The following is a 24164-nucleotide window of genomic DNA, read 5'->3' as shown; positions in this document are numbered from 1 at the left end:
TTGTCATTTTACTTTTAGGCTTATGGGTTATCTCTAAAATGTATTTGAAAGCAAAGTGCTTGTTTCAGAATACTATCCCAGTTATTAATATGGGATATAGGGAAAAGTGATTCGATTGACCAAAACCTGCATTATCTTGTGCTTTCCAGAGATGCCCTGTTGCAAAAAGAGAATACCACAAAAATTAAGTGAATGTCAAAATTTAATTTCTCCAATTCCCACAAATGTATTCTAGATTCTTACTAATTCTGTCCTTGTACTTCAAGAGACTGTACCACATTCTTAGTGACGAAAGCCTATGATAAAATCACACTGGGATAGGTGCTGAAATATAAGGCAAGTCCACCATAGACTGGCTTCTCTTCACCTAGAATGATTTTTCTGAGAATTCACCAGGTTTCGGGGATGCGGTATTTTGGTATGGCAGCCATTTCAAGGCAGTTTCTGGCTTTAAAATAAATGAATTGAATCATAGTAAGTTATAATACTTCCCCTGTAAATTCCAACATGGTACTGAGCATTACTGAATGATCTGCAGAAATTATTTAGCTTTTCCTTCTTACTGTAATTTATACTTCCCTCAGGTGGCCATTTTTCCCCATCAGAGACAGAATATTGGGGCCAGGCCATAGTGCAGGAAAAAAATGAGCCACCTCTTTTTCAGGGTTTGTGAGTCAACTTGGTCCCAATGGCTTAGGATGCATTTCAAGGGTGAGCCTGTTGATACCTCAGGGTTTTCCATCTGAAAGACAAAACCGCCCACGGTTTTGGTTTGTTTCTCCCCCTGCCCAAGAACCCACAACTGTCCCTGGATCCTGCTGATCAGAATAGTTGCGCTCACCAACGCAGCAGCAGAAACAACCCCTGCCCAAGAACCCACAACAGTCCCTGGACCCTGCTGATCGGAATAGTTGCACTCACCGACGCAGCAGCATAAACACTAGTTTTCCTCCCAGACCACAAGGAGGACCAAGAAGGTCGGATTTAGTGGCCTTTACTGACACATTCTCAAAAACCTGGACTCTTGCCTGTCCTCCTAGACCACAAAGAGGACTGAGCAAAATCGCATTTAATGGCCCTTACCGACACATTCTCGAAAAACTGTTAGAGTCTTAAGCATTCTCCCGTCAGTATTGGGACCTTACCCGTGTCTTATAAAGATGTTATGCGCAAAAAATGAAGTGGAGGGCCGTACCCTGAGGGAGGGAAGGAATCTCCAGAGTTGGAAGAGTGATGCCTTTTGTCCTCACTTATATGAATAGGAAGGATACAATTTCTGAGGCTCCCCATATCCTAGCTTCAGGAATAGCTTTTGTTAGGCCTGCTTGTCTGAGGAGGGATCCTAAAATTCCAGATAGTCCCCCTACAATGGGGCTTTGGGCAAAAATTCTATCTTTCTGATTGGTGAGCCTGGGTGCCTAAAGAAGGTAACAGAGTCCTGGAGTTTATACTAGAAATAATTCTTATAGGAGAAACTAGAAAAGCACCAGAGACAGGGAGTGGTTTTTTAGAAGTGGGATTAGCCTCGGAGAAGAGAGGCGAGAGGAAGTTTGTCTGGCAGGCGTTAGGACCCAGAGGGCAAGGATCAGAATAGATAGGATAGATGGGTGAGTCTTGCTTGGATGACATGCCTTTGACAGTTCTGCTCATGGCTGCCGGGTCAACCAACTTGTTGTTGGGACCCCAGAGCTGAATGGCTTTCCTCTCTGTCGACCCTCGGCTCAGCCCAGAAGTAAAGGAAAAGTGGAAGCTGGTTCCAGGCAAACCAACGCTCCCAACTCCGAAGAGTCAAGGATTGTTAGAGAGCCCTTTCCCAGAAAGCCTGACACATGTGTCTTTAGTCTGGCAGCCACGCTAGTCGCTTTTAACTGGCCAACAGGTGCCTGGTATTTAGCCCCCAAATTCTGAGGAAAAATAGGACAGAATAGCAAGTGAAAGGGGTCCGATGGTACTCACCACTTGGCAATAGGCGTTAGTCTCACCTTGGCGATAGGCAATGGTCCCATCTGGGTTGCCAAAATGTGTCCAGAATTGGTGGGTTCTTGGTCTTGCTGACTTCAAGAATGAAGCCACGGACTCTCACAGTGAGTGTTACAGTTCTTAAAGATGGTGTGTCCGGAGTTTGTTCCTTCTGATGTTCGGACATGTCCAGAGTTTCTTCCTTCTGGTGGGTTCGTGGTCTTGCTGACTTCAAGAGTGAAGCTGCAGACCTTTGCTGTGAGTGTTACAGTTCATAAAGGTGGCACGTCCGGAGTTGTTCCTTCCTCCTGGTGGGTTCGTGGTCTCGCTGACTTCAGGAATGAAGCTGCAGACCTTCGCGGTGAGTGTTACAGCTCATAAAGGCAGCATGGACCCAAAGAGTGAGCAGCAGCAAGATTTATTGCAAAGAGCAAAAGAACAAAGCTTCCACAGCATGGAAGGGGACCCAAAGCGGTTGCCGCTGCTGGCTCGGGTGGCCTGCTTTTTTTCCCTTATTGGGCACTACCCACATCCTGCTGATTGGTCCATTTTAAGGAGAGCTCATTGGTCCATTTTACAGAGTGCTGATTGGTCTGTTTTGACAGCATGCTGACTGGTGCGTTTACAAACCTTTAGCTAGACACAGAGCACTGATTGGTGCATTTACAATCCGTTAGCTAGACAGAAAAGTTCTCAAGTCCCCTACCCGATTAGCTAGACACAGAGCGCTGATTGGTGTGTCTACAAACCTTTAGCTAGACACAGAGTGCTGATTGGTGCGTTTACAATCCTATAGCTAGACAGAAAAGTTCTCCAAGTCCCCTACCTGATTAGCTAGACACAGAGAGCTGACTGGTGCATTTACAAACCTTTAGCTAGACACAGAGCGCTGATTGGGGCGTTTACAATCCTTTAGCTAGACACACAGTTCTCCAAGTCCCCACCCGACCCAGAAGCCCAGCTGGCTTCACCTCTCATTACCATTTAAGAGCAGACTTTCTCTTCCCCAGAGAAACCCTCTGGGATTCTCCTCTCCATAGTTTACTTCTGCCCAAAAGCTCCCTGGGGACTTCCAAGTATAGTAGACTCTTCTTACTTGCAGTAGTTATGTCCTAGAAAGTTGCTGCAAATAAGTTAACAACTACTGAACCATTGCTCCTAGGAACAATATTAAATTGTTTCTGCGAGCCTCTGACCATAACGCTTTTGCCAACCAGTGAATATATAACCTTCTTTTATGTGTGTTTCTGTTTAAAGACACCCTATTTAGTGTATGTTGATTCGTTAACAATGAATGCTCAGCCAACAGTGCTATAACTACTGCCTCAACAAAGTTCAACAAATCCGTATATTTTCGTATTTTTTCTGCGTGGCATGTCACAGCCTTCTTACACTTCAGAACACAAAAACAGCACTTCAGCACTACATTTAAGGGCCATTTGAAACTGAAATTACCATCAGAAAGCAGGAAGCACAAAAATGAGAAAAACATGGCCTAGACAGACTGGGAAAGGGACACCTGTTTGAAGCATGAGAGCTGAAACAGGAACGCAGGGTGGTGGCTTGGTGTCTTGTTCGACTTCAGCTGGAACATCTGAGTTGGGCAACTCAAATTTTTTGCAACTGTGCATTTTCCAAGAATGATCTAAAAAAGCACGTTGAATATTGATTTGGGCATTAGAAATAAATTTTAGCAAATAGGCAAATTTGCAAATACGGAATCCATGAATAATGAGGACTGACTGTGTATTTAAAGCCCTTTGAATTTAAAATTCTTCTATAACCTTTCCCTCACTCCAAAAGGCAACTCTACTTCCCTCTCTGCAACATAAACATTAGCCATGATAAATGACCTGCAGTTTCCCAAGCACCTAGTGTTCTTTCACCTTTAACTGTTACTTTCACCATGGATTTTCACACTACCCTCCTGGGACAACCTACAACTCTAACATTCCACTATCACAATCTGTCATGGTGTCATAGAGCACTGGATGCCATTCCAATAATATTAATATCAATCATAACATCATAATAATAGCGTCTAGATTCACAGACTATGTAGCAAGCACTGCTCTGAACAACTTACAAGTATCTACTAATTTAATCTACACAACACACATATTGATAGAGAAAATTATTATCCCTCATTTTAAAGAATAAAAAACAGAGACATGAAAATGTCAAGTACCTTGCCCAAGTCACTCAGCCTGTGAGTGGAAGAGTCAGAAATCGATGTCAGCAACCCAAATCTACAGCCCAAGCTTAAACACAATGTTACTCTCACAATGACTGTTGAAGCCTAGTAGCATTTAGACAAAGATGTTTCCTTCCATAGTATTAGGATGGGAACAGAGATAGAGAAAGAAAAATATAAATATGCAGTTCATTTCATTCCCTGCCATCTCTATCTGCTGAAAAAATTTATTAAGATGACACCAACCCCTGCATATGTAATTTTGTGTAATTATACTTGTGTTAACTACAGATAATTATCTTCTATCACCCAAGAAGGTAGAAAATCCTCTTAAAAATTTGAACATGAATCTTGAATCTTAATTCTGAAATGTTTTTACCATTACCCATAACCTCTTCCACCTTCACATTTTAGTCATTTTTCCCTCCAGGATGATCCTGAAATATGATGAAATTTTTTTGTAAAATATTTCATGTTAAAACACATTATATTGTTTAGAAACAATTTCTTTTTTCTCTTTTTTTTTTTTTTAAAAAAAGCTTATTTTCTCTGCAGTCAAGATAAAGGAAAGGAAAACAAAGCAGCTAGAAAAAAAAAAAAAAGCCTTGTCTGATTTTAATATCTGCTTTGATTCAGAAGGGGATCAGAAAGATGAACTACAGACATCTCCTTTTTCATGCTTGTCCGGTAGACTGAACAAGGAAAAACTCACAAATAGAGAGGCTACAAATTGGAAATAAACCAGAGACAAATTCTGAAAGGGTTCTAGCCAGGAACACAACACTTTGCAGAGTGTGAAAGCCATGGTGCACAGGTCTTGGCGGCTACAATCAAGAGGGACAACTTTGTATACAGCATTTCCCCTGTTCTCAAAATAAAGTCATCCTAGAGGTGAGAGTCTGCCTTCCATTACTCTCAGGAATCCATGTGCCCTTCCTTAGAAGTTCCACTAAGAATAGCATTATCCCGGCGGGGCACGGTGGCTCACGCCTGTAATCCCAGCACTTTGGGAGGCCAAAGTGGGTGGTTCACCTGAGATCAGAAGTTCGAGAGCAGCCTGGCCAACATGGTGAAACCCCGTCTCTACTAAAAATACAAAAAATTAGCTGGGCGTGGTGGCGCACTCTTGTAGTCCCAGCTATTCAGGATGCTGAGGCAGGAGAATCCTTGAACCTGGGAGATGGAGGTTACAGTGAGCAGAGATTGCGCCACTGCACTCCAGCCTGGGCGACAGAGCGAGACTCTGTCTCAAAAAAAAGATTAGCATTATCCCAGACAACTGTCTTTTCCCTCCAGGGGACCTACAAAGGCCTGTCCATTTTGAAACCAGAGAATCAATAACAGAGATCTTAGAAGATGGCTGGTATGCCTCATGCTTATAATCCCAGCACTTTGAGAGGCTGAGGTGGGTGGATCACCTGAGGTCAGGAGTTTGAGACCAGCCTGGCCAACATGGTGAAACCCATCTCTACTAAAAATACAAAAATTAGCCAGGCGTGGTGGTGGGCACCTGACAAGAGCAAAACTCTACCAAAAACAAACAAACAAACAAGATCTCAGAAGATGAAGCAGCTTTTCTGTGTTATGACTAACCTTACAAGCCACTCAGCCACCTAGATTATGACTTTAAAATTATTTTATCAGAAAAACTTGCTCCATTGGGATGTTGTGCTGAGAAAGAATGTGATGCCCATCTGCCTCCTCAAAGGTGTTGTGGTTTATTATCCTTTAATAAACTGTTCTTCTTGCCTTGTTGGAGCAATGGCCACTTTTACCTTGGAAAACTTAAAAGGCTGCAGATGATTTCTATGATGTGTTCTCTCCAAAAGGAAGAAAGGGAAGTAGCACTGGCTGAGTGCACCTTGGTTCCAGCTGCTGTGCTAGTCGCTGGTAGACGGTCCTTTGGGACCCATAACCTCAAAATGGGACCATTTGAGGTCCCATAACCTCAAAATGGAAAAGATGCAGCCCAATTTCACAGCTGAGAAAACCCATGCCCAAACGGGTTAAATGACTGAACCACTGGCCCATGGCTCAAAAGGAGGAAAGCTAAAATTAAATCTAGGCCCAGTGAACTCCAAAGCCTTGTCATGTAATGCTTGCTGGGCATTGCCTACTTGGGAGCAGAAACATGAGAAATAGCAGTCTTCATCTTATGAACTGAACTTTTCTTCAAAGTGATCCAAAAGATGATCCAAACCTCAAATTAATCCTTAAAGTTCAGTGAGGAGTTTTAACAGGCAAGATGATTCCTCTTTGGGAAGTACAGAGAGAATTCCGCACGAGACTGCTTACAGCATCTAGAGATTTTGCAGCCAGACCCTGATATCATCAGCCAGCTTTCAGCGTTTTTGCAAGACTGTCTCTAGGTGGTGCAATGACCATGCGGTTCTGTTTACTGAGGCCTGTCTATTTCTGGCTGGCTGGGTATTCAAAAGTGAAAATATCTGCTTGTCAAAAGTTACTGGATCATTCCCAGCATTCAAAATCATTACTAAATAGTCGTTACAACTTCTCAACTCTCTGATGCAAGACTGTGGCCTGGGAGAAGTTGCAGGGGAAGAACTAAAATCAAAAACTAAAAAAGAACCATGAAAAAATAAAGAAAACCAACACTCTCTTATGATTATTCTCTGTTCAGAGTCTTTGCTTTTTCTAGGATGACTTTTCAAGTCCTCATAAGTGCTAAAGGCCTTAAAACCACCTCCAATTAACTTTCAGTTAAAAAAAAAAAAAAACTATTATTCTGTACTGATGAAGCAGAACACACTCCCCAGACAGGAAAAACTAAGACAGAGATACACCAAGACTAAACTGTACAAGGAATTAACAAGAATGTTAAGACAGATGGAGCTACATTGAGAAAATTTACTCCGATTTTGGCTCATGGAATACCCTGGTCATCTCACGTAAGAACAGGGTCTGAAAATAAAAAGGAGATGCTTCATAGCACACACCCCCATTCCAGATAGCTCTCACAGGGACCCAGATTCTATAGTAATCCTATTTCCTCCACGTGGTCAGCCCCCAACCTCTCCCTCTCCACAGTCCCTCCATACTGTGCATTCTGGGATCCAATTGCCCTCAAGGAAAACCACTACTGGGACAGAGACACATGCATCCCGGAGGCAGCACATGGAAAGAATTCAGGTTTTGGATTTTCTACATAGCTCAGAAGAAATTTAGGCACTGGCAGGAGGAGGACGATAAAATTGCAGTCACAGGAGCACCCTAGAACCAGGCTCTCCCTCAGGAGAGGAATCAATTAAGAGTATTTTCCAAATGTACATGCCCTGATTCTTCCTTGGTAATTTTGATATGACTTGAGGGTAAGAGAGATTGGGTGATTTCGCAAAGCTTCCCAAGTGACCTCGATATGTCTTGCTTACCACATAAAAGTAAAACTTGGAATTGAGGGTGAGGTAGAAAGTGAGTCCCATCCACCTTCCCTGGACCATCGCTCTGGCAGAGGGGCTCTGCCAGCAAGGTCACTGCCACCCTGGAGCTTTGGTCATCGACACAGAAGTACAGGAGACTCACCCGCTCCACCAGTCATGACATTTTTTGCTAAAATTTTAAAAAATTTATTCAACTTAAAGATAAAATGGAATGCCAAGGTCAAAATATAAAATATGATGATACAAAAATAATTTCAGAATACCTCTGTAAGGCAAGCTGCAAAGCTGAATATTCAGTAAGTATTCTTATTTAAAACATCATATTAAAACTAACACTATAAAAACAATAACTTGACAGATTGTTAGTTTTTTAGGTTTTTAGGTTTTTTTAGTTTAAGAAACACTACTGGAGAGAGTTAAAAAAAATGATCACTGCTGGTTAAAATGGACATGACTTTCTGTGTGTGGAAAGCAATTAGACAGTATCAAAAGCCTTGAAAACATATCTCATACAAAGTACAGTTCCACAAATTTATCCTAATAATGTGATCATGGGTGTGCATACATTCTGGGCTGTAAGATATTAATTATAGACTTATGGTAATTTCAAAGCATTGAATCATTTAGTAAAAGGGCTTGGTTAAATAAATTGTATTACACCTAAATAATGAAAAACAAATCAGTAATGAAACACAGTAATATGAAAACACTCTCAAAGAATATTCCCATGAAAGACAAGGCATCTCAAATAACACATAAAGCATGATACCATTTGTCAAAATATGTATAAATATTAATATTAGTATATATACACAAATATACATTGTGTGTGTATATATATTTGGGTATGTCTGTATATATGTATATGCACGAATATGCATATGTATAAAATATATACACCATATATATATACACACACAGACACACACACACATATATATATATAGCGTATATATTTTTTTCCTAGGAAAGAGTATTTGAAACTATAAAATAATGCCTGGTGATTTCTAATTACCGAAGCCAAAATCTCAGTAATGCCATTTATGATGGGGATTAAAATGGAAATCCAATTTTACACCTGCAGAATGTGATATTAGCTGAAGGTCACTCAGAGACTTCATGGGGAGAAAATCAAGAATATAGTGCAAACAGAAATAAAAACAATGGATTATATTCGGGACAAGCTGTGTTCTGATTTGCAAACTGAAAAAAAAAATCTAGGAGACAACCTATTAGCATTCATAGCAAGAGAGACCTTTTAAGAAAACATAAATTGTGTTTATGTCATCATGATTAAATTTCAGGAGACTTTCAATTTGACTTTGATATAAAATTGATGTATGTAAGTAATCAACTCACTAACCCAATAATAAGATCCATCCCACAGCTGCCATCACTCATTTAAGTCAAACACAAATCTTAAGCATCTTGTGAAGTAGATTTAATGAAGTCGAGATACATTCTCGGCTAACTACTCTCGGTTACACTTAATCAGAACTGAATAAACAAACGCAGTATTAGTCACACTTGTGCAAGTTATTCCATTTCACTGAAGCCAGAAGAGATTTTCATGTGATCCTGTTTAAACCAGCTAAACATCTGGAAATGTGGAAACTATTCTGTAAAGCGCAAGAGGACCACACGCTCGGAAGAGACATCAGTTATGTGGCTGAGGTCAAGCCCAGGGAGGCTGGAGGGAGAGCATATACTGGGGATAGCTTACTTACAATGAAGCCAAGCTTCTTATAATCTCGCGTGTACATGGACTTGCGTTTCTCCATGCTGCCACTGCTGTTATTAGGTTCAGACTCAGCATCAAAAGCAATTCTTCGAAGTTCAAATATGATGTCCCTCTGAGCCTGAAGGAATCAGGGAGTAAAAAGAAAAGAGAGGGGAAAAAGCTGCTTTCATTGTGTGACATTACATATACTCCCGCTTTCCCTGGGGTCTAAATGAATCACTGCATTCAGGCAAAAGAAAAACAGATAAAAGAGAACCAATGTTCTAAGTTAGGGCTTTGCAGACCGCTCTTCCCCCGTCAGTCTCCCTGCTGGTCAGGCCTGGCTGTATTCCACAGTGGTCCTCTTAGCCAAGTAGTCATCTGGAGCACGAATATTGATAGTCCGGTGCAGTCTTAACTGAGAGGCCCAGATATGATGGAAGGGTCGTGATTGGAGAAAGCTAAGCTAGAGAAACTGGGGATACTGTACAGTTGGGAACAAAGTAAGAAGCACCCAAAGTGCCTCACCCCACTAAGTTACTTCATGGAAACAAACACAGGACAAAAAAGAAAGAAAGGGTCAAAGGTGCAAACAACCCAAGTGTCCATCCAAGGGTAAATGGATGAACAAAATGTGGTGTGGACATACAATGGGATACTATTCAGCCTTTGAAAGATGGCAATCCCAGTAGATGCTACAATCTGGATGAGCTTTGAAGATATTACACTGAGTGAAATAAACCAGACATAGAAATACACATATTGTCCGATTTCAATTATATGAGGTCCCTGGAGTAGTCAAATTCATAGACAGAAACTAGAATGGTGGTTACCAGGGACTAAGAGGACAGGGGAATGGGGAGTTAGTGTTTAATGGGGACAGAGTTTCAGTTCTGCAAGATAAAAAGAGTTCTGGAGATAGATGGTGGTGATAGTTTCCTAACAATGTGAATGTACTTAATGCCACTAAACTGTACACTTAAGAATGGTTAAAATAGTAAACTTTCTGTTATACATATCCCACCACAATAAAATACATAAATACATTTTTAAAAGGGTTTCCAAGCAAAGAGCGTCATTCAATGTTAAGAGGCATTGCTCTCTGTCACTAGAAGTGGTAAGATGACAGTCTCCTCTCCCTGGGATGACCACACCTTGCCAAAAATGTGGGGCACATTCACTGCCGCTCAAAGCCTCTCCATCATTCTTAACCGTATGGTCTTGCTCCATGAATGAAGTGCCGCGGCAGCTACACACTTCACATATGCAGTTCACATCTGCAACAGATCAGGCCCTCACGTGCCAATAATGAGTGTTTTCCTTTCCAAAGCTGCAGCGCTGTTTAAGTTGAAAATGTGCTACGGCAGGGCTCCCAGCTGTTTCCTCTCACTCTACCCTCACACAGCAAAGGTCCCCAAAGCCTTCTGAATGGAGCTATAACCTTTCACGCACAACAAGAGACCTAGCAGAGAGTTACAGCCAACAGCCAACCGACAGAAATGCTGGCCCAGAAATCAGGTTTAATCTGGGACCCTGCTCTTGGCACTGATCCCTGGAGAATGAAAATTGCTACCTCAACCCCGCAGAATCAATGCCACATAGAGTCACCAAGAGGCCCTAGTTGTCTGGGAACTTGACTCCAAAGCTACTACCATTAAATGTTACTTGGGGCCAGGAGCTAAGGTCTGTGGTCATGTGACATCAAACTTTCTTATTCAATAAAGGCAGAACATGCATGTTTGGAGCCTAATGGAAGAATGCATTTGGTATATTTTCTGATCCTAGATTCACCTAATTTTGAAGCCATGCCCCTAAGTTCTGAGATGATAACAAAACGACATCATATCAAACTCTGAAACTCCCTTGTTTCAGGGTATCTCAAGAAAAGACTTTTAATGACACTTTCTGTCCTTCCTGTGCTTTGACTGCTGTCCAACAAGCACTCACCTGGTCCTGGGGGTCCATTTTGGTCATCATCCTGTCTTCCAGGAGGTTAAAGGTGAGCACTTGCAGAACATACAGCTGGTGTGCCATCTCATTGTTGATGGCCCGCTGGGCTCGGATGACATGCTAGGGAGATGGTTCACAAATGAAATTTTTTAAAAGAGAAAGAAAAGGAAACAACTAGAATTAACCCTCAAGAAGGCTCTCACAGTCTTCACTGGGAGGTACAAGGAATGGAGAAGGAAGATGAGGGCACAGGGAATTTCAGAGCTTTCCTTTGAATTTCAGAGCCCAGTAAGGTTCCTGATCTTCAGGTCACAGTCCATGAAAAAACCTACTGTGGGCAGGAGGGAGTGGAAGGGGAAAAGCGCTGGAAAGGGACTGGTGATGGCAGCCATATAAGTCAAGAGAAGATGTGCTTGAAATGGGGATGTCTCCAAGACAACTGTGGATTTCTACAATGGAAGCATCTGTCACATGCGGCAGAAAAACCAATGGTGCATACCCATAGTAAGCAATTTTGCCATTATCTTACCCTGGGACTGTCTCTGACAGGTGAGCCCACTTCAAAATGGGGAAAAGTTTTAGAAGGAACACACAAAAGCAAAATACCCATCAAATCCACTGTGAGAGCTACACAAGGATGTCTACCATCAAAAGCAGAGAGCAAATGCTCGTGAATTACTTTACTCACTGTTAACAATTAAATGAAAGATAAAATGACTCTTCCCCATAGAAACAGAACTGAAAAGAGAACATACAAGGAGTGGCAGGACAGGAAGACTGGATAGGTCCACCCCCAGTCCCCTCACCCCTGCCCAGAAATGGGACAGCTGCCACCAACTCAATATTCAGCATTTGGGACTAATGTACAGACTTTTCAACAGAGATTCTGGCTGTACATTAAAAATGGCAAACAATGGATCAATGTGGTGGAACAGCCCATCAAATCAGTTATTGCAACTGTGTTAGCCCCAGTCACACCATGCTATCTGAAAGACCAATTCTCTTGGCAATCTGTAGTTGCTCCTGGGTAAACTGCTGCAAACCAACTTCTAAGTGGCCATTCTAAGTGACAAAGCTCCCCCATTGTAGAGAAAAATGATCTTCCTCCAGGACTGGAGGAAGTCTAGGTCCTTAGAGTGCTGCCTGGGTGCTTCTCAACCTGACATCCACCTGCAATCCACACCATAGCTGTCAGTGCCATGCTGAAACAGCTAATTTAAGGAGGAGGGGTGGAAAAAGATTGAGGAATAGAAGAAAGAGGACAGGGAGGAATGAGAGAATACAAAGTCACCGAACCAAAATTATGGGAAGCAGGGAAGCTAGACAACAGGATGGTTAGGAGCAAATCAAACCCCTTATCCTCCAATCTTCAGAAGAACATGTTAACTCATAGCATACACTTAGTATCCAAAGTGTATGGGTATCTCTTTTCTTAGCAACTCGAAAGTACTGCACTCCAAGTTCTTGCAGGAGAGTACCAACCTCGAACTTCAGCCATCAACATCTCATACAAGAAGTCCCACTGAAGCAAACTGGTTTTTGAGACAGGGTGACCACAGTCATTAATGCCACTCATATCTCAGGGCATTCTAACCCTGACTGCCACATCAAGGTAATATGAAGACACTGAGCTACACATTGATGCTGCTGCTTCTACATTTACTGAGAGCCAATACAAAGAAGGACAGTAATTATGAATACTTCCGTACTTCCAAAACCACGATTGGACCTAGAATGTATAAAGATGCTCTTCCAAGATTCATTTCAGATTTCAGTTCCAGAGGGAAAAGGTTTATCTTTCCCGAAGAACTGGGGGACCTCTTTTTATCAAACAATGAAAATTACACTCATACGTTTCTTGTCATCCTTGACAGCCAGGAAGTTTAAAATCAAACTAACTTGGTCACAAATTGCAGGCATCACCACTGGCTTTGGGATCTAGAACATTTATTTTCAACATTAATTTTTGATGGCTTACTTGCATTGGTGGGGGAGGGAGGGGGGATAGTGTGTGTGTATTAGACATTTGTTTCTGGTGTTGGGACATCTGGGACCTTGTTGACCCTGGAGAGACTGCTCCTCCCAGGTCTAGCCAATTCCTAGAGATAATAAATGACTCCTTTCATATGTAAACGAATCAGTCCAGAGCCTTGGCACCCAACCCCCACTCATCTACCAGCTCTGGCTCCTACTCTTAGGACCACTATTCTCCTGCCCTAACCACCCAGGGCCAGGTACCAGACAACTAGAGACAGCCCATAAACTCCAGAGCCCACTGAAATTATTCAAACTAGCCAATCCTAAACCTGCTCAGCCAGCTTACCTGGCCTCACCTATCCCTTCCCTCAAAAACCACAGTAAGGGCTCTCGCCCAGATCTCCTTGGGCTTCCCCTGCCTCCTGACTCAGGAGCTTCCCCTGCCCCCACAATCCCCCAGTGGCACGGCATGCCCCCTCCTTTGGGGAACTATCATTAACAAACTTTTCAGTGCCAGCCACCTTCTGATCTGTTGGCCTCACCATACTTGAATAATAATAAAACCTGCATTTGAGGACCAAGTGTCCTTTAACTGTAAGCTTGCTGAACTGCTCTTTGGAATCACGCAAACAGAAATCTTTCTTTTTCTTTCTTTTCTTTTCCTTTTTTTTTTTTTTTTTCTTTTTTGTAAGCAGGGCAATCAATCAACCTGCTTCTTTCAAGTAGCTGGTAAGTCAAATAGCAGGTAAGGCCTCAGGAAATCTTGCTATTTGGTTTATTTCTAAACATTTGCAAGGTGACACTTAGGGCTTTTTTTTCCACCAAGGTTTAAGGTCATTTTGCATCGCAGCGAATGAGTGGCTCCCATCTATATCTTTCCTTTCTCTGTCTTGCAAGGGGACCCCCAAAACTGATGTTCAACATCTCAGGACTTCTCTTGGTACCTGATATGTTTACAGCTAGCTTCCTCATTAAAAGAGCAAAACCTCATCAGGGTGAATCTTTTAAGCCCTGACCTCCCTAACCTGCCCCATTAAGAGAGTTATCCAACCCTCCCGGCCAGAATGCGTTCCCCCTTTCTCTCTCTCCAGAGCAGTTCCAGAAACCCCTCCCTCCAATCCAATGAGGCAATTCCTGTGGGAAAGTTTATTTATTCCAATTCCAAAAACTCACTTTTTCCTTCGTTAGAGTTCCTACTGCTTCACCACAGAAGCAAGTCACAGAAAAGAAGAGATTAACAAATGCACCAGGCCTCTCCTCCCCCACAAAGAGGTCACAGCACATAGGTACTCACTGTTAAAATGATGGAACGCAGTTGCTTCTGAGCCAAAATATTCGCCATCTCCTGTGGAAGAAAAACACACCCACACAAAGGCTTAGGTTAGAAAGATACATTTCGACATGGCCAAAAATGACTTTATCCTGGGGTGTGCTTCGTAACTGTATATCAGCAGTATTTCTTATGAAATAATGAACTCAAACAGGCAGTAGTATTCAAATGATTTTTTTGACTGTTTTATTTAGAATGTAAAAGCCATGTCCAAAAGCAAAGGAAAGATATCTGGCACCTGCAAACTTTTTTTCTTTAGGAATTTCTTCCTTCCAGAAAAAGGTGGGTGCTAAATAAAAATCAGGCACTCCAAACCAAGCAATGGTTCTCTATTAGAAAGCCTCATCATCTTTTATTAGACTACGTATGTGCAGAAAGCTTTTATTAGGCAGCACATGCCTGCAGCAAGGAGATTCCAGTATCTTCTAAAAGTCATTTCACCTTAATCTGTGCAAAACCAAAGAGTGAGTAATACATATACCAGGCTACATAAGTGATCTGAGTGGAGTTTAAGTGAAGGGCAAATATCTGGGTGATGCAAAGCTCCAGAGTCTACACTCACTGAGCTCTGCAAGGCCTGATTTCTGCAGGTTGTTTCATGCCTTGGCATCTCCTGATTGGCATGGAGGATTCAAGGGTGATTTTATTAAAGGAAATGATGCACAGACTCCCTTTATAAATATTGACAAGTAGAGACTAAGGGAAAATAATATATCAAGCATAGTCTTGGAGCACTTGGAACCTTTTAAAGTAAAAATACTGCTCATATTCAGGAAGACACTTGACTGTTGTTTTGTGGTAGGGGGTGTTTTTGGTGTTGCTACTCTTACTGAGTAGAGAAGAAACTAAGCCACAGTTTAAAAATTGAACCATGATTTCTACCAAGGTTAAAACAAATTTGCAGAAAACAAAGAGAACCAAGAACATAGCGGGTGGGGGAGATTTCTGAGGGGGGCATACAAGCAGGGGTGGACAGGAGCAGCACGGGAGAGCAGGGCCCACTTTATGCTAACAAAGGGAACGTGGGTGACTTACAGTCAGAGGACAATCAAGGATGTCAACATTGCTCTCTACATCAACCTAACGGCGTCATCGCCACCACAGAAAGGAAAGCAAGCAGGAGAGAAGAAGGGATGGAAATTCAGAGGACTCTGTTAGAGGTTGACCACTGTATTTGAACGCCCCTGCTGACCCACTGCATTGAAAAGTGCTTAAATACTGTAAAGTGACTCAAAAAAGCTAGATGGCACTCAAGTCAAAACCCAGTACTAGGTCTTATGCTCTTGAAAACAAGAAAGCAGGAGCAATGATGCATTGAGAAACAAGTCAAATGGTAACCCAGAAGGAACCTTCCCTTCCACTAGGCACAGAAAGCAGGACTTTCTTTCTGATCTTCATAGAAAGGCCCACTGGTGGTGGTTTTTTTCTTTCTCCTAGACCAGATGACAAATAAAAGCCTCAAAGGATCCTATAGCTGTTTTAATTTCTCTCCTTTAAAAAGATGAAATTATTGCTCATAAATAAAAACGGAAAAAATATTTCTGTTCCTAAGTTTGTCTATCAGTTTATAAAATTTAAAGTTAGAAGGGACAATGTATGTACAACTTCTACTAAAGAAATCATTGTAATTATCTGTTTACAATATTTCTTGTCTGCATAAGACTGTGGGTCCCTCATGAGCAGAAACTGTCTTTTTCTTTTTTGTATTCCAAGCCCAAAGTACAATGTCTGACACTGAGAAGACAATAAATGTTTGATAAAATAACAAATAAATATTTTATACTACCCTCCTAAGGAACAGCAGCTTGCTCAAAGAGAAAATAGAAATATCCATGCCTCCATTTTTTGGTCTAATAGTAAGGAATTATTGGAGTAAATGTGAGAATCCATGGGGAATATTTTATAGCATTAAAATTATGTAAAAGTACAGATAGCTACAAATATGAATCCAGATATACTGACATGGAAAGATGTCCACAAAATATTGTTTAGTTTTAAAAGAAGTTTGGAAAAACTACAATGCATGTAGTATGCTCACATTTGGTGAAAAAAAAATGATGTATTAGGAGAATATTTGCACAGAACAAACAGGGAAGTAGCACCATGAAAGTCACAAGAGTTGTAAATAATTGCAGTGGTTCTGCCTCTGGGAATATAATTACAGGAATCTTTCAAACTTCTTCCTTTTGAGTCAATATTTTCTGATTTTTCTACCAAATCTTTTAACTAACAAGTTTTTTAAATAGTGCTTATCAAAAGTATAAGTATTTGTAGAGAAATTTGGAAGGGATCTCACCAACATATTTGCCATTGAAATAGTGAACTGAATAATGGTAAAAGTTGTAAGCAAAAGGATCCATTTGCCCACCTAACAGCAACCTCCTCCCCGACAAAACTAGCCCAGCCCTTCCCTCCATTTGTGCCAGGAAACAGAGAATCTCCTACATCCCAGAGGCATGGGAAAGCAAGGCCTCCACCCCTGGGGGAACCCTGGAAGGGAAGGGAGTTCCCAGAGGAGGAAGCTTTACCCTAGGCCCCAGCACAGGCCTCTCTCAGTAAGGCCTGCCTCACAGATGAAAAGGAAAAAACAGCACAGGTCCTTCTGACCGTGGTGGCGTTTTTTTCAGTAACAGCAGAAATAAGGTATAAGTGTTTAAAAGCATTCCAAATTCAAAGAAACCCCAGATAATGGAGTCCTGTGAATGTGTCTGGCCCCAAGTCAAAAAAACAAGATGAAATTTTTAAAAAGTATTTGACTGAAGTGGAATCAGGCTACTCCAAACAAAGCAATGGTTCTAAGGCTTTAAACAGGTAAAACAAAAAACAAACAAAAAATAGTATTCCTGCAAATCCAGTAAATACATATTTAGATTATATTTCAATCTAATTGGAGTGAGAAAATGGGCTTGGTGTTATCCAGGCTTCGGGGAGTTGTTTACTTGGCAAATACAGGAGAATTCTGTGAGTGACATCTCTGACAAGGCGTTGGATGGGATGCTTTGCAGGTAAAAGCAGGGATAAGGTTGAGACTCGAACTCTGATTCTTACCCGCTCAGTAACCTGGTCAAGTTCTTTACTCCCTTTGAGTCTCAATTTCCTTACTTATAAAACAGCAATAATGTGGCTTTCTCTGAATATGAGAATAAAATGAAATAATGTAATATAAAACACTGAACACTGCCTGGCACATGCCAGACTCTCAATAACATTATCATTGATGGCCGACTTTGGTCAATTTTCCTATTTGCCAAAAATTCAGAACTTTTAACTTTTCAGAACATATGCCAATAACAATGCCAACGTCAAATTCAGACCAGCTGAAACTTTATTTTACTTAGAACATAGAGCCCAGACTAAGGTATACACGCTCAGCTGTTAATATAAATCCACAGCAACCCACATGATATCACCAGTTAGCTCAGTCTTCCGCTTTACAGGCCTCTACTGACCTTCAGGAAATAATATCCAACAAACTTTTCTTCATTATGAATCTGAAATCCCTTTTTAGAGCTATCTCGCTACTCACTGAAATTTTTTTAAATTTAAAAATCATGATACTCCCTTTATTTTGATGAACAACATTCTTAATTTCAAGAGTTTATAGTTTATGAAGTCCACATCACTTTTCCACGGGCAAGTAAATTAAATACCTTGTAGGTATTTTTAGAGCTTGATTGAATGAGTCATATAATACTTCATAAAATTCTGCTGAATTATATACAGTCTTTCTTAGTTGGAATCTTTTCTTAAATGGTTTAAGGTTATTAGACTACTCTTTGTCATGGTTTATTACTCTTTGTGGTGGTTTATTAGAATACTATATAGCCAAACTGTTTCCTGTCAGTCTTATGTTGCATAGTTTTCAAAGAAAGACTTGATTCACAAAATCCAAACCTAATCTTATATCAACATTCCATTATATTACCATTATTATCAATGTCCGGAAGTTAGTACAGATTGACGCCTGATTCCCTATTTGTCCATGGTCATGAGAGTCCAATTTAACAAACGAACAGTAGTGTTTGGTATAAAATAAGATGCAGTAAGCATTTTACTCATGTCTAGATTCAGAGATCCAAGTGAAATGGCCTTTTGAGTGGGCATGAAATTTCACCTCCTCTAATCCATCCTCTTCTTTCACAGATGGAGAAAGGAAACCTCCAAGAGTTGAGATCAGAATGCAACCTTCCTGACCCCACACGCTGCACTCAGCTACCATGTGGCTGGGCCAGAAGTCCCCGGTCTGGCCAGCAGAAGGACCCAGTTCCTCCAATGCCCAAGTCAAGCTTGTGTATGTACACAGCGAGAGCTTCCAGACAACTTCTGGGCTGCTTGGGAGTTATATGATGAGTTCGGTATTTAGACTAAAATATCACAGAAGCAGCCCTATTCATGATTTCACCTCAGATCTGCAAAGCCACTCCTAAAAATCCAGCCAGGGTAAGAGTGCCCCCAGCACAGGCTTGTGGAGGGCAGGCACCTCCACCTGGCTCCAGCGAACACCAAATCAAACGTCCAGGAAACTATAAAGTGACACCACTCCTTGGCAAACACAGCCCCCCGGGGATGAATAAGAAATTCTAAATGAAAACAAACCAGAACCCCTCATGTTTAGTCACTGAGGTTTAAAATCCTTGGCAATGAAAAAGCAAAATAAAATCCAAAAATTCTTGTCATAGCATTCAGTAGCAGGTTCACTTTCTAATTTCTTCTAAACTAACTCACTGGCAACTGCCATCAAGCTCCCCAGCATAGTTTCTAAGTGGATGAAAGAGCTCATATTCTCACCCACTTTTTTAAGGAAGGAAATTGTGACCAGGGTAACATATTACATGACATGTTGATTGAAAAAAACATGAATGGATTTTGAGGTATGACCTAAATTCCAAGACAAGGCAAAATTCCACTTCTTCACATCCCCTCTGTAATGCTCCTTTCCTTCGTGAAGAAAGAAATAAAGGATCTACAGACAAAGGAGACCATCAGAGGAAAGGTTCCATGTGTGTACATTAAGGCATTCCTTCCTCTTTTTTTTTTTTTTTTTTTTTTTTTTTAAGACAGTCTCACTCTGTCGCCCAAGCTGGAGTGCAGCAGTGTGATGTCAGCTCACTGCAACCTCTGCCTCCTGGGTTGGTTCAAGTGATTCTCCTGCCTCAGCCTCCCAAGTAGCTGGGATTACAGGCGTGCACTATCACGCCTGGCTAATTTTTGTATATTTAGTAGAGATGGGGTTTTGCCATATTGACAAGGCTAGTCTCAGCTTCCTGACCTCAAGTGATCTGCCTACCTTGGCTTCCCAAAGGGCTGGGACCACAGGTGTGAGCCACCGTGCCCAGCTCTTTTTATACAGGAGAGGAAACAGATGGCTCCAATTTCCCAGCCACATACACACACAGAAATAAGTAATCTCACCAGGCAAGGAGCCCCTCTGACATATGAATGCAGTTATCTCCACAAGGAGCAGCCATCTGCATATTATCCCTCCTGTCCTCTCACCTTCCATCACCTCCCTCCTTAGGAAAAACATGGCACCCCTCAGGGTCTCCGTTTCCTGATACAGAAAATGAGAACAGCACTTCCCTCACCCTAGTGAGCATCCCATGAAATGACAGAAGGTTGCGGGGACTCCTAACTCTGCTTCCACCACAGCAGCGTTTTCATCTCTTTACATCTGGGCTTCCAGGTTGCATTTCATTTCATGAAAAGTCTCTACTGCTGGAACACTCCTAGCATCCCTCATCAGTCAAGGGCTTACCCATCTCTACCCACTTGCCCCTGGATTTGGGAAGGACCCCAGCGGGCCAGCCATGCAGCGGAACATAGCTGCTCTGGAGAGTCCATCTGCGGCCAGGACAGCAGAGTGGCCCAGTGAGTCCCCGAATGGAAAGAAAGGACATTCTCTACACACAAAGTTCCTAGCCCTGACATAGCCATAAGACTAAAGAAATGCAACTTACCTGCCTCCTCTCATCGGGAGCCTTCAGGAAAAGCGCATTAATCACTGCAATAGTATAGGTTTGGATTTCTTGATCTGACCTGTAAAGATAGAGAACAATTCAGAAAATCAGAACACAAAGTCAGAATAGGCTAGCCCTGGGTCAAACCATGAAAAGGCTCAAAATCAGCCCCCTCTCCCCCAAAAAAAAAAAAAAGGAGAGAGAAAGGCAGGGCCTAGAAAATGCATTTAGCACTGAGAATGCATTTCAAACATCACAAGGTGGTAAATATACAACTACTATTACTAGCTCAGTACACTGGTCAGTGCAGAATGCCCAGAAATATAGGCAGCCTTCTCTCTTATTCAGATTAAAGGCATAAACCTAGGGAATGTTGTAATTGATGTACTACTAGTAATAGCTGTATGTATGTATGTATGTATGTATGTATGTATGTATGTACGTATGTATGTATGTGTAATTTTCTGTCTTATACATGAAATATATCAGGGAGTAGTTTCAGATGTCTCCACATTCTTGGGCTAATTGGATGGCTCTATTATATATTCTAAAAATCTATTTCCAAATATAAACATTTTAATAACAAAAAGAACAGGTGTTTGTTTATAAATCTGATTTTTACTGGAAAGGAACCAGAAATAATAAATGAAACAAAGCTCTAACGTAAGGCATGTGGTAAACACTAAATAAGGAGGACTCAAGGCATAAACAAAGAGTGACTTATGAGCTACATTTAGGAATAACTTATCAGGCCGGTGAGAGAGAGGTGGAGCTTAGAACTAGGCCAGGATAGGGTGCAAAGCCCAGTTCATCACAGGCTGGCTGAGACCTTGGACAAGTTCATGGGTATCCCCCAAGGCACAGTTACCTCATCTGCAACATGGGGTTAGACACACTTATTTCATGGGATTGATGTGAAGATAAAATGAGATTATGCATGTAAAATCCTTAGCACAGTACTTGGAGAATAATAAACTCTCCCCTTTGGTAATGTGCTTTGGGATGAAGATGTGTGCCTTTGAGATTCCCAGAAAAGACACAGTATATAAATTAATATAGTTCACATTCAAAGGAAATGTGAAACTGGTCTTATTTCTAGAGAAGCTACCTTACATTATCATCATTTTGAAGAATTATGATTCTGAGGCCACAATCACTGAGGCCACCACAATCCTCAGCTTCTGTGACTTAAAATTTTAAATGTTGGTCATCCTCCCACCTCCAAATGAAAATAATATCTAATACAATCTGCTTTGATAGTTTATATTATAAACACAACAGTTAACATTTCAGAGAACCATTCCCACCCTGCACCACCAACCCAAATGGGCCAATCGGGTTTCCTCTTGAGAATTTGTAATTGTGACCTAATGGACCAGGGGCAAGAGTTAGGGGGAGTTGGGTCACTGTAGTGCCAACCAAAATGCTAGAGAAAAGGTCATCTGCTGAGGACTCCAGGGAAGCTATGGTTTCTCTCCTTCTCAAGGCTTAGCTACTTATGTCATTTCTGGATTCTACAAGGTACCCCAGTATTGTTCCAATACCCTCCTCCTTTCCTGTGTAAGCAAGCTCACAATGTTTATTATCACTGCAACCCAAAATACTTTAATTTCTAAAGTGGCACTGTATAATAGAGTCCTTCTCAGGTTGGTATCGTCAGAGACAACCTTCCTAGTTACCTAAGGGAGGAAAGAAGGGGAAAAATGCCTCAAAGAATGCAGGCTGCAGGGGCAGCTATCTGACTTCCATTTTATAGCTCAAGCCACTAGAAAAAATCCTATATTTTATTATAAAATACAAAAGAAGAAGCTCACTAGAATCACCTTGAGCAGAACTAAGAAAGAAGTCTGCCTTTAAAAATTCCTAGTAAAAATGCATAACATTACATTTCTAATTAACTATGAAAATACTCATTATATCACAGAAAACATTAACTTACATGGTTTAAGAAAGAGAACTTAAGAGAACAAATCCTGTTTTATCTTCTTAAAAGTAAAACTCTGCCAATATCTACCAATATCCATTAAAATTGAGAGCTTACCAAGGGCCAGGCGTGGGTACAGGCAATGCCAAGAACCAGCTTGGAGTTCAGTGAGGGACAGGAGCCAAGGGAAAGTAACCATGCCATTCCAGTGTGACACGTGGTTTGGTTATATGCCAAATTGAGATTCTTTTTCTGTACATTTAACCAAACTATAACAACTTAAAACATTTCCCAGTGCATTACCGTGGCCATCTTCCTGAAGCATTTCTCCTCCCCAGAGCATCTTGGCATGCTTACCCTTGCAGGTGTGGAATGAGCTGGCCGATGGTGATCTCCTGCGCCACTTTCTGGTAGAGGTCATGGCTATTGAGCACCATCGACTCCAAAATGGCCAAGGACCGCTGCAGGATCGAGATGTCTATGGCTGACTTGTTCACAAAACTTGCTATCTGAAAATCCAAGTGGGACACAATTGACTGCTCGTGGTAAGTAGAGCAGAGACGTGGAGAAGGGAACAAATGAATCAAATCGGGAAGTCATTTAAGAAACACCAGGCACTGAGGATGACCTGGAATTACAGCAAAATAGCAAGAAACCCATCGAACCAGGGATTGTTCACGATATCATTACAAAGCATGATTTATCTCATCTCTATAATTCACTGATAAGCAAATGTTTTAAAAAAGACACACTTTCAAAGATTATTCTTTCTGTATTTCCTAGGATTATTCTCCTGAGTTTCATCTTTTAGGGGCAGACAATTTCAACACATATATTGTAAGGATGCCTGTGTTTCTCTGGGATGGTAATTTCAACATATGTTAATTGCCATTCCTCTGCATTACCAGGCTACTCCTTCATCCACACAATCCATGGCTTTTATATGCTTATTATGTTCCTGTTGCATTCTTAGGGGACTCACACAAATCTCACTTGTCAACACAATTCAACTGGCAACTTCTCAGTCACTGGCCACTCCCTTAAACGAAAAACTCATTACCCGTTTCTTCCAATTTCTGATGGTTAAAATAAGTTCTTTTCATCTCTCCCAAATTTAGCAAACAGGAAATCATTTAAGTGAGCAGTAATAAAAGTTAAAATACTAGTTTAAGCTCCAAAGTAGATTCTCTAAGGAATTAATCACTAAATCTCCAAACATAATAAATCACAATGTGAGCGGAAAATAAAATAGAGGTTAGAATAATGGATTGCAGTAATCCAAACACATGGGTACCATAAAGGTTTTATTTTAGAGGCCTCATTAAAAGTTATTCCTGTCTGTTGACAGCTCACAATAAAAAGCCATTATTATATCAGCATAATGACTGCTTTCTTAAAAACTAAATAGCTTGGTTCCATGACAAGTAAACACTCGCTGCTTCCCCCTGTCAACACTAATTTCTCCCTTTTTTGCTGCCCCAGAGACCACTTGCCTCATCTCCTCTCCATCTTTGCACATGATAAATGCACAGCGCACCATGGCAGTTCCCAGGTACCATTGGAATTGTCCCTAGTCTGCTGATTTCCAGGTGAAAGGAGGGGTGGGACACGCAGATACCAACACTCTGCCTACCCCAGCTACATCTGGATCTCAGGGGTGGGAAATAATGTGAAGAAGTGCGGTGACATTATGATTTTACATTCCAAAAAGCTATTATTTTAAAATACAAACTTCAGGAAGAGTATGGAAATTTT

The 24164-nt window shown here is 41.3% G+C and overlaps 1 protein-coding gene across 6 annotated transcripts in view; it reads right to left on the bottom strand.

Moving 5' to 3' along the window:
• Positions 1 to 24164, bottom strand: part of ELMO1 (engulfment and cell motility 1) — a 593731-nt gene that overhangs the window by 351238 nt on the left and 218329 nt on the right. For all 6 annotated transcript variants that reach the window (XM_024249296.2, XM_054558906.2, XM_024249299.3 and 3 more), the window contains 5 exon segments: positions 22767 to 22918; positions 20486 to 20564; positions 14493 to 14543; positions 11219 to 11341; positions 9279 to 9410 (listed from right to left, as the gene is read on the bottom strand). In XM_024249296.2, the coding sequence (XP_024105064.1) occupies positions 9279 to 9410; positions 11219 to 11341; positions 14493 to 14543; positions 20486 to 20564; positions 22767 to 22918 (537 nt within the window).

The sequence above is a fragment of the Pongo abelii genome, chromosome 6 (genome assembly GCF_028885655.2).
Source record: "Pongo abelii isolate AG06213 chromosome 6, NHGRI_mPonAbe1-v2.0_pri, whole genome shotgun sequence".
Lineage (NCBI taxonomy): Eukaryota > Metazoa > Chordata > Mammalia > Primates > Hominidae > Pongo > Pongo abelii.
The sequence above is the reverse complement of the archived record's forward strand: the minus strand, read 5'-3'. Positions and strand labels throughout refer to the sequence as shown.